At 33.3% G+C, this 17,769-nt stretch overlaps 2 protein-coding genes across 11 annotated transcripts; both read left to right on the top strand.

The window, feature by feature from the left end:
- Window positions 1–1,590: 1,590 nt before the first annotated feature.
- Window positions 1,591–14,249, top strand: LOC147409452 (cinnamyl alcohol dehydrogenase 2-like). The gene is made up of 5 exons (XM_086429064.1): window positions 1,591–1,718; window position 2,133; window positions 3,589–3,701; window positions 8,166–8,214; window positions 13,785–14,249. Exons 1-5 carry the CDS (start codon window positions 1,621–1,623, stop codon window positions 14,247–14,249), a joined length of 726 nt encoding a protein of 241 aa, XP_086285190.1. The 5' UTR covers window positions 1,591–1,620.
- Window positions 4,255–8,245, top strand: LOC147409453 (putative LRR receptor-like serine/threonine-protein kinase At1g07650). Of its 10 annotated transcripts, none has more exons than XM_086429137.1 (6): window positions 4,255–4,593; window positions 5,735–5,800; window positions 5,919–5,954; window positions 6,123–6,166; window positions 6,859–7,238; window positions 7,325–8,245. In XM_086429137.1, exons 5-6 carry the CDS (start codon window positions 7,005–7,007, stop codon window positions 7,700–7,702), a joined length of 612 nt encoding a protein of 203 aa, XP_086285263.1. In that variant the 5' UTR covers window positions 4,255–4,593; window positions 5,735–5,800; window positions 5,919–5,954; window positions 6,123–6,166; window positions 6,859–7,004; the 3' UTR covers window positions 7,703–8,245. The 10 variants fall into 10 exon arrangements, with proteins under 10 accessions (XP_086285263.1, XP_086285235.1, XP_086285271.1 ...); XM_086429109.1 differs by adding an exon at window positions 5,217–5,267 and having other exon boundaries at window positions 5,919–6,166; XM_086429145.1 differs by having other exon boundaries at window positions 4,255–4,597.
- Window positions 14,250–17,769: the final 3,520 nt, after the last annotated feature.

Raw genomic sequence — 17,769 nt, 5'->3', positions numbered from 1 at the left:
GCGAGTGTCAAAGGGACCTAGCTTGGGCACCCACCCATGCCATTGCCAAATTTTTTTGTCCTATATGGGTTAGAAGTTTTGAGTGAGCTGATTTTGTGAGGATGGTTCTCCTGAAGAGTGATTAAAAAAAAAAAAAAAAAAAATGAATGGTCCATAATTCTTCAACTTATTTTGATGGGTTAAAAGTAAGGGTGGTTTAGGCCGGGTTTGGTTGAATCCTAACTCAGCCCTAAAGAGATGGGTTCTATCTAGACCAGCCCGATAGTAATATTGGGCCTATGGTGACTAAGCCCTAACCTGGCCCTAATAGGCTTGGGCTTGACTCATGCCGAATAAAATTACTAAAATTTAATATTTTTAATGGAAAAAAAAAAGCATTTTTCAAATAACGTTTTTTGTGCATGTTTGATGACCATCCAATCGAAGTTGAAATTAATGTCTTATTAACCTATAATGTTCATAGATGAGAGTTAAATTGTAGCTAAACAATATATTTTACTTTTATTAGAAAAATATGTTTCTAATTAAATATATTATAAATATTTCTATAAGATTGAGTAGTGGGCCGGGCATTATAGGGCCCTAAGCCCAACCCATATTTTATAGGTTAAAAGTTACTAAGCCTGGCCCTACCTTTGTGGGCTCCATATGAAGGCCCTAGCTCTTGTATTGTCGGACAAGCCAGGCTAACGAGCTCACCAAAGAGATCATCCTCAACAAAAATCAACTCATTCCGAAACTTCTAACCTATATAGAACAAAAAAAAACTTTGTAGCCCTAGCTAAATTGCTAGGTGTCTTTAACAATCGCCTAAATTGATAATTATTTTTACGCAACCTCTTGGATGGTATCCACTTTTTTAATGTTTTCTACAACACATGTTGTTGGATCTTGTAAAATGGATGGCATCCGAGTGACGTAAAAATTATTATCATTTGTAGATGTCCCTTGAACACGATCCTATATATATAAACAAATAATGTATGTGCATTTGCATATGCACCTTTGAGTAATAATTAAAAAAATAACTAAAAAAACAAATAACCCTACTTACCGGGAAGTGTGGTTTATGGGATATTGCATGAACGAGAGATTTGGAGAGACAAATGGTGTTCTAAGAAGTCAGTTGCCTCGTCTTTGCTAGTGGGCCTACAGGTCATTAACAATAATAAATAAATAAAAATAAAAATAAAAATAAAAAATCTATTTTAGAATTGGTGCTTGATCCCTAAGTATTGGATCCCGAAGAGCCTGGTCATAACAAAAAGAATTGCGATCCAACATCCTATAAGCAAATACAGTGTCTACGTAGTACGTTTTTATTGGAGTTGTGGACTGTGTCATATAAAAATGACTTGGTCAGGAGTCGTATGTGTCTTATACTCCTACCAAAACACGCCACATAGACAATGTTCTTATTCTATTGGAACGGGACACTGCTATGAATCCTAACTCCATTTCAATAATCTCTAGGAATCTTCTGCTTCTTCCTCCCAATAAAGCGGTACTCTTGACGCTGTGTGGATCTTAAAGTGTAATATATATACCACCACATACATTCACACAACTTTACCACTACTCCCATCTCTCTCTCTCTCTCTCTCTGAGTGTGAAACTAAAATGACGAAATCGCCAGAAGAGGAACACCCACATAAGGCATTTGGATGGGCAGCGAAAGATGCGTCTAGTGTCCTCTCCCCACTTAAATTCTCTAGAAGGTATACTTAGTTATTCCCAATCCCATTAATAAATAAATAATCTCAAACTGTTGTTATATGTATGGTCTGTCTCTGTTATGTACCATATCCATCAGTGGTGGAGTTGTGCTCCCATCATGTGAACTCTTTGACATAAGAAATGATTCTTGGAAGCGTATCTGCTTTTGATTGAGCCAACATAGTTTGCTTTCATAAAAATCATAATTTCTTCAGAGGATTGAGAGGAGTGATAGGTGTCTTTAAAATAAAAAATAAAAAAAATTGACAGGGACCTTTCTTTTAATAATATTAAGTTGATTCGGTATAGGATTTATATTTTTTAAAATAAGACTATAATTATTTTATTAGGAAAGAAATAATTTAAATTGAAATTTAATATTATAGAGAGAATCTATGCCTTCTTAGCAAAAGTAGAGTGGCAATTGAAGCTCTCATATTATATTATGAAAATAAAAATTAAGAAAAATATTTATGTTTTTAAGATTTTTTAAATCAAAATCTGATCAAATTATTGGTCCATCATCCGTTAGTTCATGAAATGTTGCAAGAAGTTAGTTTGATTGATGAATTCTATTGGATTTAAGAATATGTTAATAAAAATTATTATGTATGTGAACACCCATGTGAAGTTCACTTAGTAATTTGATCAAACATTTATTAGGTATTTAACCAAATATTTTATATGCTACATCTTTCAAGACCTTGTTTGATAATAGCAATGAAGGGTAACCTAATTAAAAGTAGAAAATACAAAGAAGATAAACAACCACACAAATAAAAGATTAAGAACACAATACCCACAACACGATATTTTATGTGGCTCACCAAAACGTTATGTCCACGGAGGTAGCATTAAAGTTCGATTTCACTATGAAGAAAGTAGGTCAAATTTATACAACGACTCTAATTTCTATTTTATATAAAGTTCTTTAATATCTTTAGTATTAGAACGAAGGAAGGTGGAGAAGAAGTGGTTTGACACTAAAATTGGGCGACGTTATTTAAATTTAGAGTGAGTACCATTAACATGTACATCAATTCTCACATTATTATTGTGGACGTGCAAACATAACCATAGATGCTTTTCACTCATTTCTCGATGAAAGCATCTATGGTTTCGAACATACATCCACATCAACGATGTGAGAATATATGTACATTTTAATGTAACTTTCGCATTTTCATTAAATTTAATATAATTAAGGAAATTTTGAAAAAAAAAAACATGAAAATTGCAACCTACAACCATAAAATTATTTGCTTCATCACTATGTAATCTTAAAAAATCCTTTAATCAATATTTTAAATTAAAAATATATCCTCTTAATATATGTGTGTTTGTACATACCACCTCCTAGTCTATATAAATTATGCATTGAAACTGAAAATGGATCATCTCTTCTAAAAATTTATTACTTGTAAAGAAGATGCATTTTAATTTTTGAAAAAATGACTGACTTACATCTTCAATGGAATAAGTTATAATTAAGTTTATAGTACATAACATATTAATTTTTTTTTTTATAAGGGAAAAAGCTTTATAATGATTTTGAATTTTTTTTTCCCTTGACTATTCTTGAGAATCGGAACAGATGGGGGTTCTAATTACACTTATTTTAAAGTCAGAATTGGAGTCAACAAGAACTGGAACTATAATGGTTATAGTTTTAATTGTCTTAAACCCATTGACACCCCTACCGAGGAGTTCTCAATTGAGGGTGATCTTGGAAAGCACATCTCCATGACCCAATAGTCCTATATAGCCCATTGTTCATATTTTAATCTTTTCTGGATAAATTATGTAATCATTCCTTAATATCTATAATTTAGACATGGGGAATGTAATTGATCGATTTAATTTGTTTGCAAGGCTAATGGGGACAGTGACATTACCATAAAGATACTCTTCTGTGGAATCTGCCATACAGACCTTCACTCCATTAAGAATAACTGGGGCATTTCTGTTTATCCGATGGTTCCTGGGTACTCTCATCTTTTTTATTTTCACCATGAGGGTTTAAATGGGTCAGACTCGGGCAGGATTTGAGTATATCCATATTCAGATTTGGATTTTTTTATTTAGATCAGAAACTATATTCTAATCCACTTGATTCTTACTAGATAAAACTTATCCAAATTATTTCGTTTTCACATAGATAAATTAGATCCAAATCATGTTGAGAAAATAGGGACAATCGAACAGAGTCCAGTTCTAACACAATTGTATATCTCCTCAAAATTTGCATTATTTTGAGAAAATCTTTCACACAGAATCTCGGATACACGAATGTCTCTTTTTGTAGAAAATTTTAAATTATTTATTTTTAACAGAATTGATATCTATAAATAGATAACAATTATAAAAGTCACACTCATTCATACATGATTTTTTTTTTTTTTAATCTCAATATGTATGAAACCCATTGAAACAAAATTATAAAACGGATTTTATCCGTTTTAGATTAAAAACGGGTTTAAACCGTTTTACCTGTTAAAGCCGTTTTAATCGTAAATGTCGCATTTGTCGTCTCAACGAGCCACTCTCTCTGTCTCTCTCTCTCACTCTCTCTCACGGTCGATCCCTCAACCACTCGATCTCATCTCTCTCTCTCTCAGTCGCTCCTTCGATCGACCTCTCAGTCACTCTCTCAGTCGATCCCTCAGCCACTCGATGTCATCTCAATGTTAAAAGCCGTTTTAATAGATGAACATCGAAAGAGAAACATTCTTTGGATCCTCATTCTAACAGGAACGAAGAAGATGGCTGAACCGTAAGAGCCTGAGCAGTCTCCCTTCTTCATCTTCCATCTTCGATCATCACATTCGGGCTCTCATTTTCACAGAAACGAAAAAAGGAAGAACCATAAGAGCTCGAGTAGGTTTGATCTTCCATCTTGACATTCCATCTTCGATCTTCACACAACCCTAACTCGATCTTTTCGATTTTATTCTTCACAAAATCTTAAATCTAATTTCGGATTTGTCTCTCAAATCCTAAATCGATCTTCACAAAATCCTAAATCTTATTTCGGATCTGTCTCTTAAACACAAAATTGATCTTATTGATTTCTCTGTTTTCATTGAGATTTCAAGTTCAACATTGAAATTTTCAGAGAAGACTTCAATTTTCTGTTGGTGTGTAACACTAATCTCTATTAGTTTAAACACCTTCTCTCGTTACAGACCAAGTTATTCACATTATATCTTTGTTTTTTTATCTTTAAGAGATAACCAAACAATAGTATAGCAATATGACTTGAAAATGATGGGTTACATTCATTTCTTTGATAAATTTCTATTATGAGCAATAGTATAGCAACATATTGCTTTGGTAATTATGACAATAGTATAGTTGGATGGTTTTTGACTTTGTATCCCAATGTAACTTTTGCAAGTCAAAAGACTGGACCTGGCAGGTACTTAAAAAGTTCCTCTTTTCTTGAATATGTATGCATAAAAATTCTTGATTTTCTATAATATGTTTCCTTCTGTGTGCAGCAACAGTTTAGAAATTTCCATGTGATGCTAGTTCAAGCTATGATGCAATAGGTTTGGTTCCCTATTTTTCCATGAGCAATTTCCCATGTAATGTGCAGTAGATTATCCACTAGTTTAAATTGCTTCCCTGTTTCTCCATGAGAAATTTCCTATGTAATGTGCAGTTTTCAATTGGGTGGAAACAACACTTGTGATCTTACATTTGTTACGATTCTACGAATTAATCATTCTGAACTAAAATCATGCTTTTAAGTGTCATAATCACATTATATAAAATAGCCTGACCCTCAAGAGTTACATATAAGTATATATAAAAAATAAAGGGACGATGCCCATGACGTGCAGTGTACGTGTGGGATGAACCAAATTCTTATTGAATTTTTTACTTTTATTATTAATTATAAGGAATGCATGCATGTTTTTCAGTACACACCATTGAATGCTACACTGCTCTTCAAATTACTTAATCTTAGCTGAGTCAAGAAGATGACTTTTTGTATTACAATGTTGGCATACAGTGATCTTTCCTACACCAACTTCTCAGTAGGAAACTCGGGGGCAGTTGGTTGTCAACAGCGGAATGTGTAAGAGTACTCCTTTAAATTCTGGCTTCTTTATAGTGTCTATCTTCATATGGTTAATTATCTTCTTTCTAATTCGATGCTTTTTTTTTGTTTTTTTACTTTGGATTATTTTCTTTAGAAACTTATTTGGAAGTTCGTCTTTGGGGAATAACTCGTAAGTCACTAATACATCTTTTTATTGTGACATTGCATCATAATAAATTTCTTAGATTATCAAAACTGTTTATGAAAATCATCTTCAGTTCATTTCTTTGTTATATATAAGCATACGCAATCTAATCTCGTAATGCTGACATGCTTTGGACCTTTTATATTGATCAAGAAGTGGAGTGGTTCCATGTTTGAGCAGCTTTCGTTGTCCATGAAGTAAGGCTGTGTTTTTTTTTTTTTTTTTTTAATTTCTTTTTTGGGGATTCACATTTGTTTGGAGATTAGTTTCTATTTTTCCTTCAGTTATATTATAAATGTCATCTGTTTATATTATTAACGTGTAGTGGTTCCTGTATTTTCTCTCCTATCAAAAAAGCAAATTAGCTTCTCTTGATAATAAAAAAAATTCCTTAAATTTGTTCAAAACTTGTAGCTTTTAATCCACAAGTCAGCTTGTGGTAAAAGTGAATACGTTCGAGGGCTCGCATTAAGATCTTCTAATCATATTCATTATTAAAACTATTTCTATGTAGCCATCATAATATATATATATATATATATATATATATATATATATATATATATATATATATATATATATATATATATATATATATGTATATTTATATTGTTTCAATTTAGAATTCTATAATACTTTTTGAGAACTTCAAAGCTAGTAACGTAGTTATTTTAAGTTACCCACAAAGTATTTCTCCTTTTTCTAACCAACACCTATTAAGCATTTCGCTCAATTGATTGACAATTTATTCATTAAAAACACTTTAAGCACATTTTCCTCCCAGTTCCTAAATAGAAAAGACATTAAAACTGAAAGAAAGGGAAAAATCTAACTTTGTAATAAGACTTATAACCACTGAGCATTAATCTATAAGTACTTTTGGTTCCAGACTGGTATTCGTTACATATAAACTGCGGTGGAAGAGAAGTTACTATCAATGGAAATACTACATACCATGACGATATAGACTCAGCTGGTGCTTCAAAGTTTATCCAAAGTAGATATAACTGGGCATTAAGTACCACGGGAAACTTCATGGACAATGATAATGATGTGGACCTCTACACAACAACGAATATATTCAGACTCATGATGAACAACTACCAATTATACATGACAGCACGCATTTCTCCCATCTCTCTCACATATTATGGATTCTTTCTACTAAAGGGAAACTATACTGTGAATCTTCACTTTGCGGAGATAATGTTTACAAATGATACAACATATAGTAGCCTTGGAAGACGTATATTTGACATTTACAGTCAGGTATGTTAAAACAGAACTACGAATATATGCTTTTATTATTAGCATATAAATTAAATGTCAGAGTTAACTAGATTAATTTATTGCAGGGAAATTTAGTACTGAAGGATTTCAATATTGAGGATGAAGCGGGTGGTGTTGATGAGGTAGCTATAAAAACATTTAAAGCGGTTGTGACGAGTGCTTTAGAGATTCGCTTATATTGCGCTGGGAAGGGAACAACTGGGATCCCTGTTAGAGGAACCTATGGTCCTCTTATATTATCAGCAATTTCTGTGAACCCTGGTGAGTTACCCCGACTACACGTAGTATACCTCAAATTTTCCTTTATTTTACTGTACAATACTTTTTCTATCCCAATTGGCTGGATTCCCAGCCATATTCATAGATGTTACCTTCTGTCAAAGCATCTGAAACTTATTTTAAATGAATTCCTTTATGTATGCATCTCCACGTCAGAATTGTGAGAATCACAGTAAATCCTGTGTCACCCCAGCACGACTCATAGTAATTATAGGATGTCTCTGTTGACACATGCCTTCTTTGTAATATATTATTATTTTTCTCTTAAGTTGCAACAGCTGGATGTCAAGTGTGAGACTTATACTAGTTAGAATGAAGGTGCCACTCAGCTAAGTGGACCCTATATATATATATATATATATATAGGGTCAGGATCCCTTGACTCCAAAGAATGACTCATGAAAAAAACACATGATCCCAGTCCTTCAAATGCAAAATCCAATGGTTGAGACTTATCCTTGGGGCAAATATCTCCGAGATTTGTGTTATCAAGATACTCATAAATCTCAATCATTGGATTTTGTGTTTAATGAACCTTTTAACCATTGCAAATCCACCCCCTTCTAATAACCAAACCCAAATTAATGTGATGCAAAAGGCCCATGACCACTTGTTGAATCGTAGTAGAAATGAACTTTCCCATGTAGTACCCGACAAGAGCAATGAATTGATGAACTTCTCGTACAACAATTTGTCAAACCATCATCTTGTAGATTTTGGCATCGGCACTGCTGGTGGAAATAGTGGGGTTTCTCTAACATTAGGCCTCTGCCAAAATAATGTCATTGGATTGTCAGAGCCTCTATAAATGGACATTGATCATCATTTTGGCCTTGAAGCGAATAATGATGGGTATGTTATAGATGGTTTTGAAGCTCCAAATTGGCATTTCAGGAAGGATATCGAAGGACAATTGCTGCGGGATTTTGTTGGCTGAAAATCTCCATTGTTGAGCCTTAATTATGGCTATTAATTAAATGTACTAGCTGAATTTGGAAGAGCTGTACATTTCTCACATCGAGGAATACGAGAAGATTGGCATGACAAGGTATGCACTACATTGCTTGATGAAAGTGTTTTCTATAAGATGCTATATATGTTATGGGCTGTACGAATTAACCTTGGTTCATTAAGGGTGATATACCAATCAAATATGTATGACTTTCATTGGTGACGTAAGTTTCGACTACTTAATCCATCTCATCTGATGGCCTGTATCAATATGCCCACTGTTCCAGTACTTTCATGCTACAAACAAGTAGAGGGGATCAGATCATATCTCATACTTAAAAAATATGTCATTTATATCAAAGATCAAACATTCCTGAAAGAAAGTTATTCAAGTATCCATCTGTATTTTATTTAATATGGTTATCATCATTAGCATCAACATGAAACCTACTTTAAACGAATCTTTTTATAGATAAATTTGTTGACGTGATCAAACATAGTCTCAGAATATTATTAAAGTTGAAGATGTCCAATAATTTTCCCCATGTATTGAAAATTTTGTTAAAAATGTCTCTCTGCTGGTATATTAATATGCCAGAACATTTGTTTATTTTGCTCTGTGTGAACCCATGATCCATTACCCAGAACCCAGAACCAAACCTTGCAGACATCCAGATTAGATGGCTCGGGGTGTTGATGGTTTACCATGTCTGTCTAGGTGTCCTACTATTTGAATGCTGAGGGAGCTCTTGATTTTATGTCTCAAGGACCAATATTTTTAATATTTTTTTAGATTATAATCTGATAGGTTTTACTTTAACCTAAACAAACCATCGTCTGATTAAGTACCATTTGAGTTTGAGCCTCAACAGTGCACTAAATCATATTCTTATAAGATTAGAATTTTAAGTTTAAAATTAAATTGAGTTTGCTATGTAGAGTTTGCTTTTTGATTTAGGAGTGTTCTATAGCATTTTCTATATGCATCTTCTCCAGCATGTGTTTTTGTTCAACCTGTTTTTGATAGACAAGTTGGTTTCTAGGGCCTTTGCATATTGGTTGATGTTCAATAGTACAAAAAAGAAGATGCTTCTAAAAAACTATCATTATATCCATGTAAATCAACACTCTTGCATCTGTTTCTACTTTCATGTACATGGATGCATGCACATATTTATGCAGGTCTAATGTATGTGCTAATATTGGATGAATCTGTATGCTTTTGTTTGCATCATTTGTGTTGTATTTAGTTAATCTAAATATCTAACCGAATGACAATTTAGTGACATGAATTGGACTGAACTTTTACATTTATTTCCTTTGTCAATGCAGTTAAGTATGAAGCTTATCTTGAAAATGGAACCTTGGTTTCAAAATCTACAGGAGTGGAGTTCACAGTCAGAGATGGTTTTTTTTAATACTCAATCTCTCGCCTAATGAAGTTCTCTAATTGTTTGTATGAACAATTCTGATTGAGAGTGTTTTGTTTTATTCAGGACATTTCTGCTCTGCATTGTCAAAAGCTGTAAAAACGATGAAAAGAGGGAGAAAAAGTCATCATCAGACAGTAGCATATCAGCATTGGTGCGTTTCTCTTTCTTTTTTTCTTTTTCTATACATAGACATGTTGGTTCCTGAAATTTGGATGTTCATGTTTGGGAAGCCTTTCTCCATGTAAACTAGTTCTTCTATATTTGTGTATTTGCTCATTCTGTTATGAAATAGGAGTGAAGGAACCATCCATGGGTTGTATAAACACCTTTTATTTTATTTTTTTTAACTTTCCATTTAAATAAACAAACATGCATATCCAGGCCGCCAAAATGATTGGTCTATGTCTGATACAACAGTTGCCCATGTTTGAAATTAGTGGGTATCTCAATCACCAAATATTAGATTATGTTTCTTGCCTTCTGACAGTTCATGACTAACATTCAATTCCTTCCATTACCAGCCTATATCTAGCCCCTTGATTTGTTTGTTTATGGTGCTGTGGATGCAACTATTTGCTTAAGATCCCTTGCCCATCATTTTCCTTCCTGAAGTTGTATAACCTATATGTCAAAGTCATTCATTAAGGTGCAATGACATGGTCTAAGTAGCAATTATTGAGACTTTAGGTATTCTGAACTTCACTATTTTGCTTCATAATAGGCACAACATAGTTTTTCTTCGATTATGCTTATTATTGGTTACTGGTCTTTTTGCTCTTAGTCTTATAGTTGGATGGATTGATGTAGATAGTTGGTGCTATTGCATCTATCCCATGAGGCCTATTTTCTTCTTGCAACAATGGAATTTATCTAATTTGATTATACACATACACACACGTTGCATCATATATCAAATGCATGTGTATATGATTGTGTGTAATCTTAATAGAAACTCTTGGCAGTTAAATGAATGTTATCTCAGATGACTAGAAAACTTTGTAACTGTGCATTTAAATTTGTTCTCTTGTATTAAACCTACGTATAACATATTTAAATCTTTTCACTTCTCCGAAGGCATCCTCATTAACTTAATTATTCAATTAAAACTTTTTCAATTGATTGCAACAATATTTTCACCCTTTCCCAAACAAGTCTAGGCACCGCTGATGGCTGCCATGCATAAAGATGATTCTCCCAACTTGAGAGAAGTAGGCAGAATCTTGGAAGACATGCTTTAGGTATACAAGTTGCACTATGATCAGTTTATTTGTTTGTTAAGGGGACTACTCTAATCATTGTTCTTCTGTGGGATTTGGGTTTTCAGATCTCAGACACTCCTTTGAAGGTGCAATGTGGTGCCACGAAGGATTGTTCGATTGGCAACTGCGGGCATTGTGAGGATTTTAAAGAAGATAGGGAGGGATGAAAGTGATGTCATTTCTTCCTTGTAGGCACTTATTATTGTGTAACAATTGTGAAAGGGTTTATCGATGTATTGTAATTTTGGATTTGTAAATTATGACTCATTGTAATTCTTTTTGTGTATAAATTAATGTGATAGAGAACTCTCGATGTTCTCTAGTTGGGTCTATTTTGATTGCGATTGATAGGCTCGTAAAAAAAGAATCAATTTTCTTTTAGAAGTTTAGACACTACAACATTTTTGACCTACAACGGCGTTTTATAACAGCAGATCATTTTATTCGCCTCTATATATATATATATATTGTAGCGGATAATTCTATCCGTCGCGATAGGTACCCCTACAAATGCCCATCCTGTATATTCAATTCCTATAGCAGCGGAACAGTATATCCGTCATTACAAAATTCAATTTTCTTTTATATAAAAAATTCGGTTTAGTGAGTTCTGTTTATAAATTTTTTTTAATTGAATATAACAGTGGATTGGAAAATCCGCTAGTAAAAAATCAATATTTTTTTTTTAAATATAAAATGTTAAGTCTTTATCAATTTATTTTAAATTGAATATAGCGGTAGATTAACATATCCGCCACTATAAAATGAATTTTTTAAATATTTAGTGAAAATTGAATAAAACAATGGATTAATTTATTCGTCACTAAAAAATAAATTTTTATTTTTTAGTAGAAAAAGTTATGTTAATGAGTTGTTCTTCATCAATTTATTTTAAATTGAATATAGCAGCGGATTATTATTTCCGCCGTTACAGAATTAATTTTTTTTTTAAATATAAAATATTTCATTTTAGTGAGATATCAGTTTATAACTATTTTAGATAGTGGTTTGTAACCGATGTCTAAAGTCTTAGACTTAGGACATCAGTCCTATAAGCATCATATTTCAAAGCGATGTCTAAGATAGTTTTCGTGGTAATGTGCTCTGGAATATAAACGCAGATTTGGAACGGTTCCTAGCCGTTCCGAATGCGGAGTTCTGAAACGGTTTTAACCGTTCCAAATGGTGTGATCTCATTAACGACGCCTCGATTAGAGACGGTCTGTAAACCGTTTCATATTGGATTAGGAACCGTTATAAACCGTTCCTAATTTCCATATTTCTTATAGCACCAGAAGAACACCCACAAAAGGTTCCATCCGTGCTGATGTGTTCATATAAAATAATTATATTTTTATAATTAAAATGTTTGTTATTAATATAAACTATAAAGTGATATTTTGTGGATTATGATTGAACCTAGCTTATATTATATATTTATGAAAAACTAAAATCAGATATATTATAAAATTTATAAATTAAATTAACGTAATTTAACTTGACTCGTCTTGGATGGAATGATTTGTACATATATAATATGGCCCATAGACTAATAGATGACCGGAATATCCATATATAGAGCCCTCTCTATGGCTCATACTTCATTTTTTACATCTTCATTTCAGTTGTATTATTATTAAAAATTCCTCAATATCCATCTTTTAGTGATGGGCATGCATTTTACCATACTCTATTTTTTTTGTAGGACAAATAATATTAGAGAGATTCTATTGTCACGCCAACTTTTGCTAACGCCACCCCAATTTATTAGTAAGTTACAAGAGAATTAACACACATCTTGGAGTGCCATTAGTAAAAGTTGGTGTGGCAATAGAAGCTCTCTAATTTTAATCATCTATTTTTCAGCAATCGGACCTTATTTCTCAATCTGTTTCACTTCATTAAGAATGAACGGGGCATTTCTGTCTATCCTATGGTCCCTGGGTACTACATCTTTTACATTATTATTTGTTGTCGTCGTCACTATCATCGTCGTTTTCTTTTCCTATCTATTGCATTCCATGCTTGTGGCTATGGTGCCAATTAGGCGATCTCTACAACTGTAATTGACAACAATACCAAGAGAATAAAATCAAGCAGAGAATGATGAATTGGGTTGAAGACGATCATAAAAATCCTCTCGTGAACAATAACTTGTAGGACTGAAATGGAAATTTAAAAGAAACGGAAGAAAAGAGATTTTTTTTAAAGTTGGATGCTACCCAAAATTTGCGATGTGCAACCCACAATCTTCTATAGAATAAGTGGAGAAAAACTAAAAAACTCAATTGACATGTATAATCACAGGACAAAAACTTATGATCACAAACGCTTGTCTGTTTTATTAGTCACGCAAATTCGAAGGTATAACCGTTAGTGCATCTTAACTTTTCTGCCGATTTATAGGTTTCAAGTCATAGGGCAGTTCCACTACATAGGCATCAAATGCGTTGCACTTGCTCTTGCTATATCAATTAGATGATTGAGTTGTTAGCAATGTGCTCATACTGATATGAAAATCAACACTAAAATGTGGTTATGTACTTGTATAAGCATGTGATAGAAGGTATAGTGACTGGGGTAAGGCACAATGTGAAAAAAAATTCAAAGTTGGAAACAAAGCGGGTGTCGCAGGCTTGGTTGGATCTTGTGGTTCATGTGACAATTGCTCTGAAGACTTGGAAACTTATTGCCCAAAAGTTGTACTCACCTACAATGCCAATTACCACGATGGCACAATAAAATATGGTGGATACTCCGATAAAATTGTCGTGGATGAACACTTTGCTTGCATTTTCACCGATAACCTACCCCTAGATGAAGGTGCGCCACTATTGTGCGCGGGGACTACAGTCTACAACCCAATGAAATTCTTTGAACTCAAAGATCCTGAAAAACATTTGGGCGTTGTGGGTCTTGGTGGTCTTGGTCATGTTGTTGTGAAGTTTGCCAAGGCTTTTGGAGTGAAGGATACGGTGCTCACTACTTTTGCTAGCAAGAAAAAGGAAGCAATCGAACAACTTGGAGCCGACTCTTTTTTGGTTAGCTGTGATCCAAATGAAATATAGGTAAATAAAAAGATGGTTTTTTGCTTTTTTTTAGATTTTACAAAACAAATGAAAATCAATCTAGCCTTCTGGTGTTAAATGTTACATTATTGAACTGATATGTGAATTGCATTTGCTTGTTCTAATGCTATTAATTAATATTCATTTCTTGTTCTAATCCTTTTTTCTATAATAGCCCTCTAATTTTACAATGTTTTACCATTTTAATCTACTTTATTGTTTTTTCTCTTTTACCCCTTTAACCTCAAATTTTTCAATAATACCCCTCAAACTTTATAATTTTTTTTTTCCCATTTTTACCCACTTTACTCCAAAGAGTATGTTCGAGATGAGGGCACGGACGAACTCTAGTATATATATAAAAACTCCTTGATTAAATCAATTTCCTTTTCCATCCCTTAAAAAAAAATTCCTATATTACTATTGATATTTGAGGGTTGAAGGAGACAGATTATAGTTGAAAATAAGTAAAACAGTGTACCCAGATAATAAGTTTGGAGCGTGAAAGAAAAATCCCCAAGAGGTCTTGAGTTTGAATCCCCCCTTAGGAACCATCCTTACACATCTACCCAAAAAATTACCCGATGCATGTTGGGGGAGTGTTAGGGTTCTTAGATGAAGAAAAAGAAGAACTAGCAGAGAATGAGAGATTAAGAAGAGGAAGAAGAAGAACTATTTCTAATAAGAGGGAGATAAATTTATTATTATTGCTTATTTTTAATAATGAAAGTTATCATCCTATATATAGAGCCAATTTGGCTACAATAGCAATTCCTAATTTAACTCTAAAGTCTAATTTGACTCATACTAAACTCCTAATAAACTTAAAATAGAAACTCTTTAAAATAATACTAAATGGAATTAGAAAACTAATATAACTTAGGAAACTAAATAAGGATCCTAACATCCCCCCCCCACCCCCCCTTCAAAATGACTAGTCCTCAAGTTAGAAAAACTTCGATAACTACAACATTGTCTTTAAATGTGTTTGCACAATTCTCAGAGGAAGGAATATCGGCCCCCAGAATGAGTAATTGGGGTTTTTTTGCATTGGTGCCTCGGTTTGAATTATTCGTCACAATTGAAAAAAGATCATTGGCTTGTCAGTCTGCTTGCTCTGTAGGGTAAAGTCATTGAATAGGAGGAAGCCTATGAGGGGCTGGCCCAAGTAACGATGTTGTGGGTTCAAGAGTTGTTGGTCCAGTAGAAACAAGTAGAAGGACTGGATGGTCTGAGTTCACCCGAGAAGTTGACTTTACTATTGTAACAATTACAGTTTCATCCTGAAATTTTACTGGTTCAAAAGCTTGTATAAGGGTAGTAGGTTTTTACATGTGAACTCTTACTCGTAGTTCATCACACAAACCTGAAATAAAACAACTAATCAAGAAATCTTTTGGTAATCTTCTCATTCTATTAGTCAACCACTCAAACAACAATTGATATTTGTTAATTGTTTTCGTTTGAAACAATTTGAGAAGTGCTCCATTGGGATCTTTCTGATCTAGTGAGTCAAATCTTGTACACGATGCTCGAGTAAATTGTATCCAAATCCATTCGCCTAAAGTGCATTCTAACCATGGGTACCATGGAATTGCATCTCCCATAAGATGAGCTAATGCCAAGGTCACCAACTGTTCGTTCGTGATATTGGTGATTTTTTTATATTACTCCATACAAAAAATCGAACCCGTTGGATCATCTCCATTAAACAATGAAAAATCAATACGAATATTGCAGCCTTGAATTATAGCCCTGCCTTGATTTTGACATTTTTGTATTTCCAATTGGGACCTAGGTGGTATTAGTGCCAATTGTTGCAAGTGTTGCCACATTCGCTCCAACATAATCGACAACTCATTAATTCGAGTTTGGTCAATGTCTCAAAAGAAATTTCAATTCATTGGGTGAGAGTTAGAACTTGAACTTCTAGTTCCTTAATTGTCATAGTGAATATTAGGAAATATGTTCTAATACCAGATGTTAGGGTTTTAGACCAAGAAGAAGATAAACTAGAATAGAATAGGAGATTAAAAAGAGGAGGAAGAAGAAGAGTTTCTAACAAGAGGGAGATAAATTTATTATTATTTCTTATTTTTAATAATGAAAATTGCCATCTTATATATAAAGGGTTAACTTGCCAATTTGGTTACAATAGCCATTCCTAATTTAACTCTAGAACCTAATTAGACTTATACTAAACTCTTAATAAACTTAAAGTAGAAACTCTCTAAAATAATATTAAATAGAATTAGAAAACTAAATAAAATAGGAAATTAAAATAAGGATCTAACAGAGAGGACTATACGAGCCCAAGGATTAGTGGGTGATCTAAGTAGAGCCTAACATGGGTTGGATTTTATCTGATATCCAAGTGATCTGAAAAATGATTTTAGCGAGTTTGTTGGGACATTGGAGTAGATCTGAATCAAAAAACAGATTGAACATGGTTTAATTTTCTTAGCCTGACTCGGATTCAAGTTATATATGAGTGTGTTTCACAAATCCGACCTAAATCGAAATGTTATATTATTTTTAGTGGTTTTATTCAAAGAATAATGATGAATGCACACGGTTGTGTATGCGGTAGACGTAGCAAGGGCACAAAATCACATATCTTTTTCCTGGGTATCCAATGAAAAAGATCTATGGTTATGTGCCCTTGCCACATCAACCATGTACCCAACCGCGTGCATTCATCACGACTTATTCAAACCCTAGGTTGTATCTCTCAAACCCAACATCCTTTTATATTCTCTTTTGCTTTGGCTATTTGCCTCTTTATTCTTGCCTCTCATGATTAGGGTTTTAAAGATTGATATCGTCTCTCTCGATTAGAATAAGTTCCTCTCTCTCTCTCTCTTCCTAGTCACAATATCTTCCTAATCGCCCTCTATATAGTTTAGCTTGTTCATGTATTATTTCTAAATAATTGTTTTTGATTTTTTATTCAAATTTTAAATAAATAAATAAAAATGTTAGCCTTTTTGGTGAAATTGTGAACTGATCTACAATATTGTCCCTACTTTTCTCCCTAAACCTATTCTCTTTCAAAGTAAATCTTATAGATTTATAGATAATGGGTCCCGTTCAACACCAAACATTTTGGCCAACATTTTAGCCAACCATTTTTGTCCTACATGGGTTAGAAGTTTTGGAATGGGCTGATTTTTAGTGAGGATGATCTCTACGGTGAGGAGGTCATCCTCACCAAAAATCAGCCCATTCCAAAACTTCTAGCCCCATGTTTATAAGTTGAAAAATCGTGGACCGTCCATTTTTTGTAAAGCATTTTTGATAGGGTTAGAAGTTTTGGAATGGGCTGATTTTTGGTGATGATGATCTCCTCACCGTAGAGATCATCCTCACCAAAAATCAGCCAATTCCAAAACTTCTAACCCATGTTTTGAAAAATGTTTTGCAAAAATGTTTGGTGTTGAACATTTCCCATAGATAATTAGATCTATTTTGTAAAATAGGTACGGACTCATTGGTAAATGATTGTATTCATCTCAAATAG

This window comes from Akebia trifoliata, chromosome 2 (assembly GCF_017979445.1).
Source record: "Akebia trifoliata isolate Shusen 1 chromosome 2, ASM1797944v1, whole genome shotgun sequence".
NCBI classification, from domain to species: domain Eukaryota; kingdom Viridiplantae; phylum Streptophyta; class Magnoliopsida; order Ranunculales; family Lardizabalaceae; genus Akebia; species Akebia trifoliata.
The sequence above is the reverse complement of the archived record's forward strand: the minus strand, read 5'-3'. Positions and strand labels throughout refer to the sequence as shown.